This window comes from Delphinus delphis, chromosome 10 (assembly GCF_949987515.2).
Source record: "Delphinus delphis chromosome 10, mDelDel1.2, whole genome shotgun sequence".
In the NCBI taxonomy this organism is placed as follows: domain Eukaryota; kingdom Metazoa; phylum Chordata; class Mammalia; order Artiodactyla; family Delphinidae; genus Delphinus; species Delphinus delphis.
The window spans coordinates 84,521,865-84,540,501 of record NC_082692.2 but is presented as its reverse complement, the minus strand read 5'-3'; the positions used below and the strand labels follow the sequence as shown (position 1 = coordinate 84,540,501).

The following is an 18,637-nucleotide window of genomic DNA, read 5'->3' as shown; positions in this document are numbered from 1 at the left end:
TTAGGGACTTCTGCACCTTGACTTAAGGACCTTTGTTCTTTTTTTTCTTTCCTTTTTTTTTTGGCAGAGGGCCCAGTGTGATATGAAACCACATACTGTGGGCATAGGACCACTTATAAAATTAGGTCCATTATAAAAATTGTAAGCCTCCCCCCACCCCTGGCCCCCTCTCCTAAATAGACATCAACGACCAAAAAAGAAAGAACCACTAGGTTAGACCGAAGCCGTTGGTGAACATTTTTCGAAGCTCGGGTGGGTTGCTTTGCTCTGTCGCTCAGAGAATGTCCGAGAGGCTCTATCGTGAAGGAGCCACCAGGTTTCTCTACGCAGCCCACTTGATCGTTTTTTTTTAAAGGCGACCAGGCTGGTTTTTTTCATTTACGTCTTTTTTGTCTGAGAATCAAGGGATCAGTGTAAAATGCTTACCTTGGGATGCCTTTCACCACTGTCAGCCCAGGTTTTATGATCCAGTCCCCATCGGAAATAGCTTTGCCCTAGAACGCATTAAGAGCCACGGAGAACGCGTCATCCCCAAAAGGTTGCCCTGTACGTGACCAGCTCGTCCCAAAGACTACATCCCCCTTTTGTTTTTACTTCTCAATCTTTGACTGACTTGAGAAGCTGCGAAAAAATACGAAAAAATACCAAGCTAGAGAGGGGCCCCACTTTCGCCACATTCTGACTGCAGCAGTGAAATGGCTTTGTGGTATTTCCAGGAAAAAGAGACTCACATGATGGTCCCAGCAGAACTTCCATGTCGGGGAGAGGCAGGACCACTGTGTTGTCTCAAACAAAGACAGTCAAGATGCTTGTCCAGCTGCACCTTGGGGCGGGGGTAAAAAAATCGGGCAGCAGGTCTGTCTTTTCGCTCTGCCAGAAAAGAAAAAAGTGCTTTATTGCAGTCACAAGAGATCTGTTGAAAGAAGTACTTGATGCAAATTATTTGACAAACTGTAGGAGAGTGAGGAATGTTCAGATGTGCTGTTCATCAAAATGAGTTCACCACATTTGGAAATGAAAACAGGATTTTTTTTTTTCCATTTTTTAAAAGAAGGCAGTTGTTATATAAATTCAGAAGTGGCGGGAAGGGAAGGGAAAGCTGTGGGCTTGCGGAGGGCCTGTCTTTGAAGTAGTCCCTGAGCCAGGGCTGCGGTAGGTGTGGATGGGGCATCCATCGCGGGGCTTGGATGGCTAAGGCGTTTCTGGCTTTGGAGTTAGTTTGTACAGCGAGCGAGACGGCGATTGTCTTAATAGGCGGATTCTCTGCAGCCCAGCTTTGTACGCGTCCTCTCTTGGTTTTTGGCTCTTACTGTCTCACCAGAGCCAGGATTTCTAGACTAGTTTGGACTCGTGTATGACTGGCCAGTTGGAGTCACCACGCCAGATTGTCTTGTGATTGCACTTTTTTCCTCATTAGGATGGAAAGGCAGGCATAGTGTAGTCTGCAAGAGGGCCGTTTTGATAAATCTGGGTCTAATTACAGCCGCCAGTTTTTGAACGTCTGTCCTCTTTTAATAAAATGAAGAGTCACTGGGTCAGGATCATGACCCAAATGCAGCAATATGGCTACTTCAGCCCAGTGATAAGTATGTCTGACTATTGTCCACATCTCAGGACTGGGGTGGTCGTTCTGTTCAACCGCAGTAGGATAAAAACAATGAGCAGTATCCCACCACGGGGTTGAGGAGTTCTTTCTTTTCCCCGCCACTTCCACACTCGGTCGCTGACACTCGCTTGGGGGGAGGGACTTTGTCACCTTCAGTAAGGATGTACTTACATACCCAGAGGAAATACGATTTACAGCTTCCTTTTGCCAGAGATTTCTTGCTTCTTCAGTCCTCCAATTCCAGGTGATTGGTCAGAGCCTGAAAGATTACCTAGAGTTACCGTTCAGCCAGTTATCTGAAAACTACACTAAAAAGCTTCAAAAATAATTCATTCCAATGGAAATGATGGGAGCGGGGAGATAAAAACGGATTCCACTTCTATAATCTCTTCCTTTTCTGTAGTCTCTAAGACAAATGGTTATGGAAGTGCTCCTAAGTTTGGGCTCTGTGGCCCGAGTAATCTGCTCAGATCTTTAATAACATCCAATACTGGAGTCATCGAAGTGGATAAAGAAATGAAAATTCCATCATATGTCCCTGTGATCTAGAAATGTTCCGTTCCTCTTGAAAAAAGGCATCAGACAGAAACCTCGTTACTGGTAGATAGCCTTGTCTAAACCCAGATGCCTCTACCCAGCAGGGCTGACTGGAGCCCTCCCTCCCCACGGGCGCTTTGGTCCCTCCAGCTAGCTCTCTGAGACCCAGCCTGGGCCGTGTGTCAGCAGCCTGACTTGTAAAGCACAAATCCTTCTACACCGATTAGAAACTTGTCTTTTCCAACCCGTGCCAGAATGCCGTGAAACCGAAGATCATTGAATCCACCCATAACTGATAGCCTCCCCGTCTGTGTACACCCTTGTCTTCATAACTCTTCTCTCGGTTGATGGCAGGCTTCCATGGCTGAGAACAGTATACCTCTATACACTACCGCTTCCATGGGAAACCCCACTCTGGGCAACCTAGCCAGCGCCATACGGGAAGAGCTGAACGGGGCGATGGAGCACACCAACAGCAACGAGAGCGACAGCAGCCCGGGCAGATCCCCTATGCAAGCCGTGTGAGTACCCGCCACCCCGGAACGCCTTTGCCGTCACGTCCCGGTCCCCCTGTTCTAGGTGCACACCGGCCCCTTCTCCTCTGGCGGCTTTTGACACCTTTTCTGTAACTTCTGATTTCCTAGAACCCAGATAGAAGTGGGTGCGTCCAGAAACCCTTAGCTCGGTTCGCACCTAGGAGGACCGTTTACTGACGTTCCCGTTACAGCAGTAGGCTTCACGCGGCCCCACGAGTGCCCAAGGCCATAAAATGGGTGACACCTGTGCTCTTGGCCTTCGCTTGCCCGGCTCAGGCCATTCTCGCAGCCACATTACCTTTTCCTCCTATAGCAGTAGAACGCATCCCGGTGGCAGAGTTCTTCGCTGTCTGTTCACCGTGTGGGCGGGCTGAAGCTAGCGGGGAGGCAAAGGATGCTCGTTTACTTGGTTACGTGGTACGCGGAAGCGCGGACGCCATGCCGAAGCGTCATTACCAAGCACTGACGATGGCACGAACGAAAGGTGGCATGGTTCATAGATTGCTCTTAAAATATTAAAAGGAAAATTAACAGGAGCATTATAGCAGCAGACGGCAGTATAATGAGCACGCCCAGAAGCGTACGGAGTGAGGCACGAGGGCTATCCCAGGCTGCATGTGCGTGGCGTCAGGACCAGGCGCACCACGGGCAGGGCCGTGCGTGCTGCCCCTTTTGGCTGGGTGATGGGAGGCAGGCGGGGTGACGGTAACGACTCCCCGTCTCCCAGGAAAAGTTTTAAACGAGCAAAGAAAGCACATTTCCCCAGAGAGGATTGGTGGGGGATGCTGTCGAATGACAGCCTGTGGCTTTGAGCGAGTCTCTGCGAAACCCGCTGCCCGCTTTAAAGGGATAAACCTATTCAGTGCTGACCGTGCTGTCAGCTCCTAGAAACGAACCCCTTGTCTACACAGTGTCTCCGAATTCCTGACCAACGTCTTATTTTAAGAGCATTTGAGTGATGAGAATGGAAAATATGACCTGTGGCAGTTAGCAAGAGCATGAACTGGCACCTACCAACAAAGGCAAAACGCTGTCTGCCAGCATGGGTAGCTTGGTGGGTTTGGAGGAATCTGAAATTCGATTCTTTAGCATTTGAATTGCATGCCCAGAGTGCTTTGAAAAGGACCTTTAAAGATGAAAATAATCATTTTAAATTTATATCAGCAGTCTCTTAGCATTTACTCCACAGCATTTTAAGAATGTGTTTCTCTCTCACGCCGCTACTGCCATCGATCTTCCTTCGTCAAGCAACCTGGTCTTTCTGACTTTATTATCACACCCGCATTCATCTCGAAATCGTCATCACCACAGGAGTATTTTACTAAGCTATTAAGGAAGTTCAGAGCACACGTAAATTGGCGTGTGCGCTGCTTCAAGGAATACTTACTGGAGCAAAAGCATCTGAAGTTACTGGGTGGAAGAGAGACTGTCTGTCTGTCATAGTATCCACAGACCGCTGACGTTTACCTGATGTGTGTTGCTAGTATTTATAGTAAAAAGGATCGCTGAAAAAAGAGAAGACAATTTTAAAAAAAGGTATTTGGGTAAAAACCTCTCACAGCAGTTTAGAGTGAGGCTAATTTTGCTGTACAAGATAGAGTCACTATAAAGTTATTTCAGACTTTGAGTTAAACCAGAAACCTTGCTTTACAGCAAGCAATCAGCCTAATTTTTAACGAAATGAAGGTTGTACTGGTGTGAATGTGTGTGTTTTGTTTTTAAGAAACCCTGCATAGGGATGCCCCAAAGCATAGTGTTTTATTGCTCAAATCTCACAGGTTTACACTAAAATAAAGGATTTTGCTAAAAATAATTGCTGGTCATCAGCCCATATTCCCTGTGCCTACTCTCGGTGTTTGTGAGAGATGCTTAACTCTATTTGATCTCAAATTTCCATTAAGCAAATTCTATAATGACGTAGTTTTCTTTCTTGTCCAATGTGCATTTACCCTGCTATGATGCAACTTGTTTCTCACCTGTTCTGTTCTCTGGGAATAAACCAGCCATAAACTCTACAGCAAGGCTTAAAGGGCCTCAGTTAATGAGGCAGCCCAACTACTATCGAGTGTCGAAATAGAGCTTCTTACCCTTTCTGTGACACTCAAACGCCACAACATTTTTGTCTGTCTCTTGAAACAAACGCTACAAAGTAGTCACATAATTATGGCTTTGGGGCCTTATACATTTATCCTGATAGGGGCTAAAGGAGCTACAAAGCAAAATACTCCATGCTGTGCCCACACCCTCTGAACACAATGCCTTTAAACACCAGTCCGCTTGCCTTAAAAACTCTTCTGTTCCCAGAGTAGCTAAACAAAGGAATTACTCAGATGTAAGAAAGGAAATGTGGGGCTTTGCAGTTATTCACTGGGAGCCCTTTCGGAAGCAGGAGTCGGAGAGAAAGGCATTGGGGCGGCGGTGGGGGGTGGGGTGGGGGGGCGACCTGCAAGGGTAGAAGGCGCCACCTGCAGCTCCATCTCCCAGGAGGCACCTGGGAGACCACGAAACACGGTATCTTCAGCAGTGTGCATCTTACCTGAAATGGATCTCGCGTGGAGATCCTTTCTCTAGAGCCCTGTGTGCCTGAGTTACTGCTTTTGCCCCACCCGGGGGGAGGAGGGGCCGGGGGGCGGGGATCTGCTGGTATCACGAAACGGCGTGAAGCTGGATTTCATTTCTGTGGCGTTTTAAGAAGCCTTAGTATCTCACCTGGTTGTGTTGTCAGGTTGTCACACCGTAGACCTGGTCAGTTCACCTTTGCTGGGCTTCCACTCGGCAGTAGGTGCTGGGACTGAGCCAGCGTGCGTAGGGTCGTCACCTGTGTCTTTGGGACGGAAAATAACCTTCCTGAAGTTGGGTTGCAGATTTCAGGGGAAAACAAAATATTCTCTCCCGTGAACTCTACCTTGTTGGTGGGACTGGGTGGGTGGGTGGGGGTGGGGGGATTTTGTTTCGTTCTGCCTGGCAAAACATTTGTCCGAGTCTAAAATTACAAAGCAAGAACTTCACGAAGACTCGCCAGTCTCTTCCAGGGCCCAGCACCCCTCCCACCCATATAGCCTTGTATCATCTCTGTCATCAGATTCAGCTCTGTAAACCAGAAAAGATGAATACATCGGTAGTTTAAAAAAACGAAAATAGGAAAATGTTGATCAGGGAAACAGCTGACTCTCAATCCAGGCTACACACAACCCAACACCACTCCTATCCAATCAGTGTCACAAGAACCACGTTGCCGGAGGACAGGAGGGGGGTGACGTTTGAAGTAACAGTCCTCAATGGTGCGAATACGAAACTGAAACGTGAAGAGATGTTCACCATCGTCAGTCATCCAAAAACAACACCGTGTACGGTAACCTGAGCTTTCCTTAGTACACCTGCTCAGCAACACGATGTTCTCAGAAAGCAGTGCTTGGTGCTGATGAGGTTGAGTCTAGATCGATAAAGCTTCTTTGGCAGTTAATATCGCACTAAATCATACGAACCGTAAGATGTTTTCGCCTCTGCTCCAACAATTTTATTCTTAGAAATTTATCCTAAGGAGGTAAACCAACAGAAATATGGATAAAAGCGGTCACTGTGTTATACAAAGATCAAGGTGGGGGCGAGGTATGGGGGTGAGCGAAAGACAGTCCCCAAATGCCCTCATCACACTGGGATCTCATAGCCATAACAATTAACACTGTAAAGGTAGCACAATAATCACATTCTTGCTATGTGTACAGTATGTAAAAACAGGGCCCCAAATGCGAGAAGGCAGGCAAAACCAAGAAAGTCTACCTTAATTAGAGTTTATGGGTGATAAATATATACATATATATATATATATATATTTTTTTTTAAGGAATAAAAATCAACACACCTAACTCTTCCCAAAACAATATAAGGGGTCCTACCAGAGCTGACTTCCCAGGCAACGCCGATGTACGCAGTCACACAGGATCCCACACTTAAGAGTTTTAACGCTCAGCTGTTTCCGAAATCCTCAACGACTTTTTCAAACACATTTTCACTTTGCACTGGGCTCTGCACATTATGCATACGGTCCTGGATCTTGATGCTGAAACACAAATAAATAGGCCCATTAAAAAACTAAAGCTAGATGGACCCAAACTAGTAAAACATACTCTACTCTAATAAAACTTGGGTATATTTCGTTTTGCACATAGGTTGTAAGAATACGGGCCCTTTTTTTTTTTTTTAATGGTTTGCTGTTTTTTTGTTTTAAAAAAATTTATTTTGTGTTTTATTTTATTTTTGGCTGCGTTGGGTCTTCATTGCTGCGCGTGGGCCCTCTCTAGTTGCAGGGAGCCGGGGCCACGCTTCGCTTCAGTGCGCCGGCCTCTCATGGCGGTGGCCTCTCTCGTTGCAGAGCACGGGCTCCAGGCACGCAGGCTCAGTAGCTGTGGCTCACGGGGTTCTAGAGCGCAGGCTCAGTAGTTGTGGCGCACAGGCTCAGCCGCTCCGCGGCACGTGGGATCTTCTTGGACCGGGGCTCGAACCCGTGTCCCCTGCGTTGGCAGGCGGACTCTTAACCACTGCGCCACCAGGGAAGCCCCAGGCCCTATTTTTTAAAAGCTATTTATCCCAACATCTACCCCCAGACACTCTCTAGGCTCTGCTCATTTTACAGTCAGTTCCTCTTCTAGAGGATCACGTGTCAAAGGGCAGTCCAAAGCACTCCTCTGTTGATTTTTCAAGGGTTCAAGAGGCCTTTGGGGTTTGCACACAACATCAGTTATTTAGGAAGGCCACCATCCCCAGCACCTCCTCTTTATTACTAGTAATACTTGATAACGTCAAAAATCCTCCCTTCTGTGGCCCGTTCCTGCAATGGGACTTCTCTTTTAAAAAAAAAAAAAAAAAACCTGAATGGTTCTTTTACGTATCAAAAGCCCCGCCACCGAAAGTAATTTGTATTTGCAAACGATCGGTTGTAAATATGATTTAGGAACAACATTTCTCAATTGTTATCGGAGTGCTTCGCGTGGTCCCCCGCAGGCCCCTTCGGGTGAACCGTGCGCTGGGCTATAATGAGCAAGTCGGCAGATCTCATCGGAGCCCCGCGTCCCGGTGGCCGCTACCAGCCGGGCCTCATGTTTTGCCTTGTTTACAGCTGACAGCGTTATTATTCTGATCGGGGCTCTGCTTTCTTATCATATTGTTGTGTTGAGCGCGCCTTTTCCTCTCCGTTTGTGTTCCCTGGCAGGGCTTTTCTTGCCTTATTGACAGTTTGTAAAAATATGCATTAATTTGGAGTTTCCAGCATGTATCATGGTGTCTCTCTGCTGTGTTTGCTTGAAGTTGATTAATGATAGACCCTCGCTTGGGGTCGGTCTCCGGAGAGTTCTTTCACAGGTTCTGCATGTTAACTAGCAAAGCAGAACACACAGCAAGCCGTGATTAGCCCAGCCTCCTGCACACAGTGGTCCCCACAAACCACTGTTGCGTTAACCGATTCTTGCTTCACGGGATTATTGGAAGATTTGTATTCATCCACCCAGCAGGCCACTATGGGGCCTGTTAGCTGACACTCAAAGGGTGGTCCTCGGACCAGCAGCATCACCGGGGAGCTGGTCAGAGATGCAGAGGCTCAGGCCACACCCCAAACCTGCTGAGTCACAGGCTGCATTTTCACCAGATCCCACGGGAATCTGTGTGCACATTACAGTGTAAGAAACACCACGGGAGGAGGACACACCCCCTGATGCTTCTGTCCAGAGACCCTTCTGTGATGATGGAAATTTCTCCCTCTGTGCTATCCAACATGGTAGCCGTTAGCCAACACATGTGGCCCTTGAGCTCTTGAAATGTGGCCAGTGTAACTGAGAAATGGAATTTTAAATTGTCTTCATTTTCATAGTCGCACGTGGTTAGCGGCTGCTGTGTCGAACATCACAGCTCTAGACTGGGGATTCTGTGTTACCCGAAACCGCCGACGTACCTTGCGTTGGGAAGTCCCCACGGTGAACCTTCTTTTGTCTTTCCAGGCATCCTGTACATGTCAAAGAAGAGCCCCTGGATCCAGAGGAAGCTGAAGGGCCGCTATCCCTAGTGACAACAGCCAACCACAGTCCAGATTTTGACCACGACAGAGATTACGAAGACGAACCAGTACATGAGGACGTGGAGTGAACATCTGGGCAGGCCGACCCCAAGAGCGTGAAGATTGGGGGGGGGGCACACAAGACAAAACACGTCAAAAGTTTGCAGTGAAATCGTTCTCCATTGGTTGTACAGTGTGGAGGATTTTTCACTGCATTTTGACAACTCTGCAATGTGTTAACTCTTAGTGCCATCAAGAATCCCATTTGGGAGTATTTTTGATTTTTCTACTTTTTGTTGAAAAAAGGAATTTGTACTCTGTGCATTGGATGGACTTGTTTGGTACTGGGGATTTTCCTCTCTTAACAGTCAACATCAGTGTTGTAAATTTGCTAAACTGATTCACTTTTAGCAGCAGACTTTGAACTGCAGTCCTGCCGACATTGGACAGTGAGGACACCCAACTGAGCATGTGCACCTAAGCTGCAGACCACGCCTCTGCCCAGAATTTAAGGATTCCAATGGACGACCTATTTGCACAGTACTGCATGTTGATTATCACTGCCTTTACTCCATTTTTTTTTTTTTTTTTTTTTTTTTGCTTCCAGTTGGGATGGGGAAGGCCTTTGTGTGTGTATTGGGGGGAGGGTTTAAAAATAATTATCCCAAACTTTTTAATGTATTGCTTTTTTTTTTTTTTTTTTGGCTTCTCCTATACCATTTTAAGTTCTGACCTCAGGCCTCCATTCGGGCCCACGGCCTCTTGGAGGCTTCAAGTTTTCTGTACCTTGTGATGAATGTTAATAGGTGTTTTTATTATACGAAGCTGAATGTCATTTCTCGTTCGTAGTTTTCTGTCACTCATTCCATGTCCCTTCAGACATCACCACTGTTTTCTCGAAAGTCAGAAAACATTCCGTTTTGATCTTTTGCAAAAAGGTCCCAAATGCTGCACTCTACACGTGAAGGTCCTCTCACCCAGACGTGAAGTTCCTGCCAGAAAGAGAATGAATGACAGAAAAAAAAAAAAAATAGAGACACCCTAGGAACCATGCAGATTCATTCCATGAAGCAGTATTGGAAGGTGGGAAGGGGGTTGTTTCAGAGTTTCCTCTTTTTTTTTTTTAATATTGCACCTACCATCATTCTTAATAAATGCCACAGCATTTACCAGCACAAGGAGACACAGGCAGCAGCCCCCTTACCCCCAAAGCAAAACAAACAAAAGACAAACTCTTGCAGTAGTTCGACTGACAGTGGCTGTGGAAGCCCGTCCCTGGGATGACCTAGTTGAGATGGGCCTCAGGCTCTCGCAGTTGTTCAAACCAGTGTGGGTTGCTTTGTTTGCAAAATGGCCCAAAAGCTGGCTTCCCTGAGCAACTGTGCTGAAAGTCGTGGTGGCCCCAAACCGAAACATCCATTCAGACCTGCTTGGTGGCATTCATGTGTCTGAATGCAAATTAGATTTCCGATTGAACTTGCTATGCGAGTTAATGAGAACTGGGTTCAGCAAATGCTAAAGTGTTAATTTCCAATGTGCAGGTTTGATATAGCAGTTCAGCATGGGAGGCAGTACCATCCCACCAACCCAGTCCCAAAAACCAACAGGAGAAGACATCAGGCAGATGGGGGCACAGCTCAGCCCTGGGCTTTTGGGGAAACACACGTGGCGCACAGAACATGACAGTCATGGGTCAGTACAGCCTCAGTCCTTGGAACCCCTGAACGCTTCCACTCTGCACCCCTTTCCTGTCACTCATTTATTTACCTAGGAGTGTAGCTTTTGTTTTAGTTTAAGAGCCTTTTGGAGCTTAATTTATATGCTTTGTACCTCTTTTTTTTTTTTCCCTAAAATTACCAAAGATATTCCACAAAGGTAAATTATGTTCTCTGTTTTTATGCTTTATCTGATGAAGCCAAATATCCTCTTCTTGTTGATCAAAGGAGGCAAAATAATTTAGAGGCAATTGATGAGATATAGGCTATTGCTAACTTAAGAGAACTGCTTCTTCATCATAGAGGACATTTAGAAGACCAAGTAGGTAATGGAACCAAAGTTGTTACTTTTTTTTTTTTTTTTCTTCAGTCCTCGGTTTTTGTTTTTGTTTTTTCCTTCTGTACCTCTACAGAGACCAAAACGCATTCTTGTAAAGAGAACTTATGGGGCTACTGAAGAGAGAAATAGGACACAGTATTAAGGGAGCAATAGAAGGAAGGGATTACCATCTCCAAGAAGAAAAACCAATGTACGGCACATGAAACTTAGGGGGTGTCCAGTCCAGGAGACAGTTAAGATACAATGAAGGTAAAATTCAGAGAGAACAGAACAGCTTCCACAATTGAACTAGACCGCGTAATGTAGTATTTCTAGAAGACATTTCTTTTTCAAAGAAAGATTGTATGCCACTTTTGTTTAAGGACTGTGCTATGATCACTGCATTCATTTGGGTTTATCTTGGCATATATATCCTCTGGGTTTTTGTTTTTGTTTTTTTTAAAAGGTTTCCTTTTCTTCCTTCCTTTTTTCCGGATTAGGCTTGCGTCAGCATTTTTCATTTAAAAAAAAAAGTAACATTCCCGTCCACTCACAAGCTTGGTACAAAAACTTCTCTGGCAGTTCCTTTTGAAGCTTCACACTGCTTTCTCTATAAAGAGCAGTCTGTGGTCACTCGAGACTTACTTTTTTTTTTTTTTTTTTCAACTTTTCCAGGCAGCGTCATGATGTGCAGGCAGTAGCCAGACAGGGTCATGGGAAGGGGGCCCTGTGCTTCTAAACTGAGTGGTTGCTGGTTAGTTTGGTATTCAAAAGAGGATAAAAATCTGGTAGATTAGTTCATTCTCAGCATGTGTAGCTAGACATGAGTAAAGTTAACAGCATGAGAAACTGTTAGTACGCATACCTCAGTTCAAACCTTTAGAGAATGATTAAAATTTAAAAAAAAAATACATTTCACTCAGTTGCACTTAGTCGTATGTCTTGCATGCTTAGTCTAAAGACTGTAGCAAAAAGAAAAAAAAAAAGAAAAATTAGCTTTTACATATCTTTGCAGGTATCACAGCCTTGCAGAAGAACCAACTGAAAAAAAAAATTTCTCAGGCTTTACAGCAAGCAAACTTCACTCTGATTTTTCCAATTCTGATTCTGTATCCCTTGGGGGTATCCCAGTTGCTTCTTTAGGATGGGGTTTATTATGTTGTACATATATCCCGATGTGTCTGTGTGACTCTTTGTCTTTTTTGGGGGAGGGCGGAGGGTGGTTCTTTTTTTAGATATTGTTCCTAAAAAGGAATAAATGCATATACACCTGTTTGTCAAAACACCTTTGCTTTTTGTGCAACTGCTTTATATTAACGATACTTTAAAAAAAAAAAAAAACCTTTGGAAAAAAAAACTACTGTATGTAATGGAATTGCAGAATATGCTGCACATGTATTTTATTTAGTTATTCTTGCTTTCAGAATATTGGATGACATTTCCTGACATGTGGGAGGGAGAAACTCCCAAATTTCTTTTTTTTTTTTTTTTTTTTTGGCTTTTAAAATTGTAACATAGTTGACAGATTTTTTTTTTTTTCTTCTTTTTTCCTGTTCTCATTGATCGGAGCATCTTGTACAGGTTTTTTTGGTGTTTGTGCCTGCCGGTGTGAGTTCCTCTGTTTTTTGATACATTCCTATCCCTTGTGTTTATCCTACCATTGCCTTCCTGGCTATCTTAAACAAGTTCATGCGTTTGAAAAGAGAAAAAAAAAAAATGTTGTTTTAAACAATGTTTTCTCCTGCTGCAGTAAATATTTTGCATGATGAAATTCCAGGGTCACACTTTCAAAGTTTATCAGTGAAGTAGTGATTAATCATGGGGAGTGTCAAAGCTATTGAACTTTTTGTATAAAAACAAGAAAAAAAGAAAGAAAACTTTACAAGGTGCCAAGATGTACAGACAATTTGTTGCTTTTTTTTTTCCCCAAAGAAAAGCTTACCTTAGGGAGAACGGTCCCTTGTACCGGGCAAATGCACTGTCAGGAATGAGGATCCATCCTACTTGTTGTCCCTAGAGTCTGTCCTTGTAAGACAAGTTCACGCTGCCTGCATTGAACCAGCAGTGAAAGGAAACATCAAGGCTTATGAACGGGAAGAGTGACCGCCAGCCCTGCCACCTTCGGACGGCTCTGACCTGATTCCCCGCGTTCCGTCAGACCTAGTAAAGACACCTCGGATTCTTCACCCAAAATATGATGTCCATCACTAGCTATTTTATCCCGGAAAAAAAAAAAAAAAAGTTAAAGATTTCCTCTCCTTTCCGCATTCCAGCTTGAGCTCCGTTTCCAAGGGTACCAAGAAGAACATGCTTGTCGGGATTTTGAATCTTTGGGGGACCTTTTGGTTCATGGTAGACCCTCTGGATATTTTGGATGTTTCTGAGAGTCGATTTTGGCTTTTCTCTCCTGAGAAATGAGACTTATAATTCCAAAGGCATTTTGTGGGCCCGGTGTAGTTCTCATGATCTCTGCTACCCAGAAGCCTGCATGGAGATGGTACAGCCCGGACTGTCAGCGTGGTGCTCCGTGGAGATGTGCTGCCAGTAACAAGAATTTTTTTTTTTAATTTCGTTTTGTTTTGATAAGGCATAAAAGGAACTCATTCCGTGACATCAACTGTAATTCCATCATTCCGTGTCTGTGGATACAGACAATAAAAAAAAAAAAAATGTTGTGTAGTCAGTACTAATGACTGACATGATCGCATTCTCAAATGCAATAAAAATGCTGGTTGTTCACACTGGTAGTAAAAGTCGCCACAGCCTAAGTTTCTTTCCCCTTCTGACCTGCTCAGAGTGTGTGTTCGGCATATGCCTTAGGTTTAGCACCAGCTGCTTCCCTCCCAGAATTAAAATCAATCTTAACTAAAAGCTTTCATCATCACGGAGAATTGAAGCTCTCGTCCCTCAGGATTTCAAAGTGAAAGTCTCCACTTAGAGAATTGGGGAAAAAAACAGAAAAAGAGAGGCTACCTTTTCTCTCCAGGAAGCACACTGTGATTTTTTTTTTTTTCCTTCATCACATTTTATAGAGAAAAAACAAAATATTGAATAACTAGCATTAAGAGCTAACTAAAATTTCAGAGGAAGGCAATTTCATGAATAATTCATTCAAATTTCACATCTGCAAGATTAGTCATCCAAATAAAATGCTAATGTCAAAAACATGCACCATCTATAATATTCTCATCAAGAAATCTTTTTGCATATAATGATAAATGCCGAGATTAGGACAAATGATTTTATAAAAATACTCTATCAGAAAGTAGGTTCGATAGCTGCCTTTACTGATGGAAACAGGAAAGCTCCCATAACTAAATATTTCCAGAACAACCATCTTGATTTCTGAGGTCTTTAAAAATCGCAGACCTCTAGAAAAATGTGCTATTTCTCTTTAATATTATTCTGTCATACACATTCTAAGGATTAATGAATTTGGGCATCCTCTTTGAGTAAAAAATCGGTATATCGAAAGCAGCACTATTAAGTGGCCAAACCGCAGTGACATACAACTGTGACGCGTATAATTCAGAGCACATAACACGAGCCAAGAGATGACTTGAAAATTAACCTTGCAGTTCTTATTCGGCAGAGACCGGCTGATACTGAGGAATATGTAAACGTTCCTTCCCAGCATTGTTTTGAAAAGCCCATACAGTTATGCCACTGTCTAAAAGCCCTCTGGTCTGATAATTAGTAAAACATTTGAACCCTTAATTCTTATCTAGCTACTAAGAATAAATTAGGGTTAATTGAAATTCCTTTAAACGCCAGGCTTAAACATAAATACTGCTTACAGCATGTGCAGTTGGTAAAATTAAATATGTACACATATTTGAATCAACTGAAGGACCCAAACCAAGTAGGACGACGCATTAGAGAAGATTTTGCTGGTTGATGCATATATACATTTTTCAGTGTATTTCAGGAATCGTTCTAAGACGGGAACATCCTCTTTGACATTTATTTCAGGCTTGTCACTCAGATAAACAAGGCAGCAAACCCAAACTGTTGGCTCTTCTTTTAAACGGGAGCCTTTGTATCAAGAGCCTAAACTCTGAGGAAGGCCAGTTTCACACCTACACTAACCAGCTGCGTGATAGCTGTTACTCCCCCTCCCCCCAGAAAAAGATTAAGACATAGTGTAATTAGTCTTTCTTGACTTACGAGGTTGTGCCGCCTTTGATGCTGTTACATATTTAGGTGTAGGGTAATATTCGCAATTTATCTTTCATCTTTAGTTGAGTCACATAAAAGTAGTCTTTATCTGAATAAAGTGAAGTTGGGCCTCAAACCTTCATTTAACGAATTGACTGATGGATGAAAGGTTTAAGACAGAATTCACGTTGGATGGAAATTAAATTACGTACAAAAACACTGGTTTAACTGTGGGACAATATTTGGCTTAGAACGCCGTCACTCTAGATATAACCGACTTTTATTTATTTTTAAACAGCATTTTATTTTTTTAAAAAATAATACCCCATGTCATCTTATTTCCACTCTGATCGTAAAATGAGATTCCATGCTTAGCACCCCCAAAATACACATATATATCTATTTGAAATGATCAGCCGGCCTTTTCTTTGGCTCCTACCAGGAATGTAGGGAGGGAGAAAAAGGGGAAAAAGACAAGCTTCAAGTTATAATGTTAATTTGAAGGTAACCGGCCTTTCAAGAATTAATTTCAGCCAAAGCAATAATCATTATTTACCAGCGTGTGACATTTTTATCACTCATCATATTAGCAAATTTCCATTGAAAATGCTAAAATGGATCGTCATAAGGCAGATAACTGCTCTAGCTGTAAAAATGACCAACACAAGTGCCGGGACTCAAACATTAAATTATACTGTAATTAATAAAGACAGTTAAGCTGTCTACTAGCAACAGCAATTTAGGTAACCACATTTGATCGGCTATAAATTGTAACTACATTAAAATTCCAGAAATATTAGCAATATGGATTAGTTGATGGAAGTCACTGCTGATCACCAATTCTCTCCTTTTTTTTTTTTTTTTTAAAACAACGGAAGCACAGGTCAGGTTGACCACAAATCTGTGAGCGAAGATCAGGCCTTAGCACTTTTAATCTTGTGAAACAAGCAATTACAAATAGTTGCATCGATTTGTTAAAAAGCTTTAGGTGACATAAATTGTTTCCTGTTTAGCTTATTGCTCTGATACATAAATGTCACCCAGTCCAGTATTAATTAGGCCACAGAAGAACACAGGGTGACTTCCAGGGACGCATTTGTCAGTCCTTTTGTGAGCTTTCTGGGGAGCTGCTCTCGCTGGCTCATTTCTTATTAGCGACAGAGAGAGGAAGGAAAAACTCTTTGGCTATGTGAAGTCTTTAATACCAGTTTAATTTTCAATTCTCAACTAAATTGTGGGATTTCGGACTTGCTTTCTTGCTACTTGACATAAAGCAGCACGTCTGAAAAACATCTTCCAAATAGAATAGTATTTACAAGGCATTTCAGCCTCTGAAAAGCTAATACTCCTCCCTTCTCGATATAGGGGACTGCACGGGTTTCCGTGGATTGATATTTCTACACTTAAAATACAATTTTAAACGGCTTGTGCACGTTCCTGACTTAACATAAATCAACTGCATCACGTACACTTTCTTTAGGTAGGCATGCCACTTAGAAAAATACATGAGATTCTGGGGGCAGGGGGAAAGTCTGGAGAAAATTTATTAAATAGAAGTTTTTACTGTAATAGAATATTAATGTAAGCCAATGCTTATTTGCCATTAAGCTGTTCCTTTTTTTCTTTTTCTTCCTTTTTTTTTTTTTTTTAACATACACATGCTTTTTATTATTTTGCACTCAAGCAAAAATTCCACATTCAAAGACTTTCCATCTAGTCGGGAATGTCTCTGGCAAGAAACACGTAAGAAATCCTGACCTCCAGAAAGACAGCAGACCGTCCACACTGAGCTTTAGCCCCACAAGGCCACGCATGCAAACGTAAGGTACACGCTAGTCAACAGTGTGGAATCCGGAAAAACAATTATTCTTTAAATCCTGCCTCACTGCTACTCCACCAGAGCACAGAGGAAAATGTTTGATTTGCAACATAAAAGATTCATTAATTACCGCTTGAATGTTTAAAGCTATTTTGCAGTCTAACAGAGATAAAGCAGTGAATTAAAACCTCTAATAAAATTGTAAAAATATTTCGGTAAGTTTACCCGTGTTATGATTTAGGGAGAGATTCAAGCACTCTCACGGAATAGTCTTAGCAATTTTCAAGTGTGTATTTGGAAGAAAGAGCTAAGTGTTCTAGGAATAATTTGTTTCTCACTTTCAAATGTTTACTAATAATTTATTTTCGAATCAAGTTTGCTACATTAGAATTCCACCGGTGGAGGGAAAAGAAAATCTGTCAAGCAGGTCGGAGCACGGTGTGTCTGACCCAGAAATTAAACTACTTTCAAAAGGATTCCATTAGGCTGAAGGCTTTACAAGCTATCGCACGAAAAGTGGTCAGTTCCTGCCCACAAAATGCATCAAAACCTGAAAACACCCCACCCCAAGGATATAGCCTAACACTCCCTCCGACGCCTGCCCAGCATTAGATGTATTTTGTTTTTATGATCCTTGAGAGCAGCGCTCCCCAACCTTTCTGGCACCAGGGACCGGTTTTCGTGGAAGACACTTTCTCCACGGATTCGGTGGCGGGGCGGGAGGGCGTAGGAGATGGTTCAGGGGTAACGCCCGCGGTGAGAAGCGGCGGATGAAGCTTCACGCGCCCGCCCGCCCGCCTGCCCGCCGCTCACCTCCTGCTGTGCGACCCGGTTCCCAACAGGCCGTGGACCCGGGAGCAGTCTGCAGCCTGGGGGCTGGGGACCCCTGCTTTGGAGCATTTCAGTGTTTGGATCCTGGGATCCTAGAAGTAGAGCCCAGCACGCTCTTGGAATCAAATGCTAGGGAACCTGAATGCCAAGTGACCAGACCCAGCCCTGACCATACAAACTGGGTGACTTTAGCAAGTAAGTAACTTCGTGCCTTTGGTCCTCCCCTTCCTCTTTCTGGTAATTGAGGGCATTTAACTACGTGACCAGAGGGGTTCCTTCCAATTTTAAGGTTCTAAAAATTCAATAACATATTCCCCTTGGGAACTTTTCTTGATGAAATCTACCATCTCAGCATGAACCAGTGTGTGTGGCACTCCATCTTTCACCACTATTAGAATGCTGTCCAACTGAACCCGGCCTTCTGACATGCCCTCTTAGGAGCAAATTTCACTAGCATGCATGCTTGCAACCATCCACCCATCCATCCATAAATAAGCATTCAATGCATTCAATGACCTGCTGCAACTCAACACTGGACGTAAACTGGGAACAAGATAGACACAGCGTTGGCCCCACTGTAGCCCATGGTTCACTGGGAAGAGAGTTCTTAAACATTAGCTTGCACTGTAATGCACTGAGTGCTAATGAGAAGGGAAGTCCAGGAATACACAGGAAGACCATCCATTCACTGTGGGCAGTCAAGGAAGCTTCTGGGAACACACCATGTTTAAGTGAAACCCAAAGGATGTCTAAGAGTATGGCAGCTCGGAAGAAGAAATTGCTCTAAGCAGAGGCAAAAGAGCTGGAGTCTGAGAGGCACGGACTTCAGGGCAGGGTCAGCAAGAAATTTTACAGAAAAACACTAAATAGAGTCAGCCTGGCAGGGACCATATATCATGCATACGGCAGAATCATAATTTTTGTTAACAAATCCCAGTGCTTTCCACCGTCCAGCTCGGTAATTCCTGAGGAGTCGATGCTACATCAGCTTCGCATTCCGGGGAGGGAAGCGCCCCTCTCTTGGGGCCACGCTGGCCACTTCGCTCCTCCTGGGCCCCAAGCACACTCGC

The 18,637-nt window shown here is 43.8% G+C and overlaps 1 protein-coding gene and 1 long non-coding RNA gene across 16 annotated transcripts in view; one reads left to right on the top strand and one right to left on the bottom strand.

Annotated features, from left to right (window-relative positions):
* FOXP1 (forkhead box P1) overlaps window positions 1-13,506 on the top strand; it is a 595,507-nt gene extending 582,001 nt beyond the window's left edge. For all 15 annotated transcript variants that reach the window (XM_060022897.1, XM_060022898.1, XM_060022901.1 and 12 more), the window contains 2 exons: window positions 2,498-2,664; window positions 8,670-13,506. In XM_060022897.1, the coding sequence (XP_059878880.1) occupies window positions 2,498-2,664; window positions 8,670-8,814 (312 nt within the window). In that variant the 3' untranslated portion in view covers window positions 8,815-13,506. The remainder of the gene's footprint in view (window positions 1-2,497; window positions 2,665-8,669) is intronic.
* Window positions 1,243-5,057, bottom strand: LOC132432451 (uncharacterized). Its single transcript, XR_009520900.1, has 3 exons — window positions 3,694-5,057; window positions 2,978-3,055; window positions 1,243-1,865 (listed from the first exon to the last, which is right to left on the bottom strand). It is a non-coding gene; the product is annotated as an uncharacterized lncRNA (long non-coding RNA).
* Window positions 13,507-18,637: the final 5,131 nt, after the last annotated feature.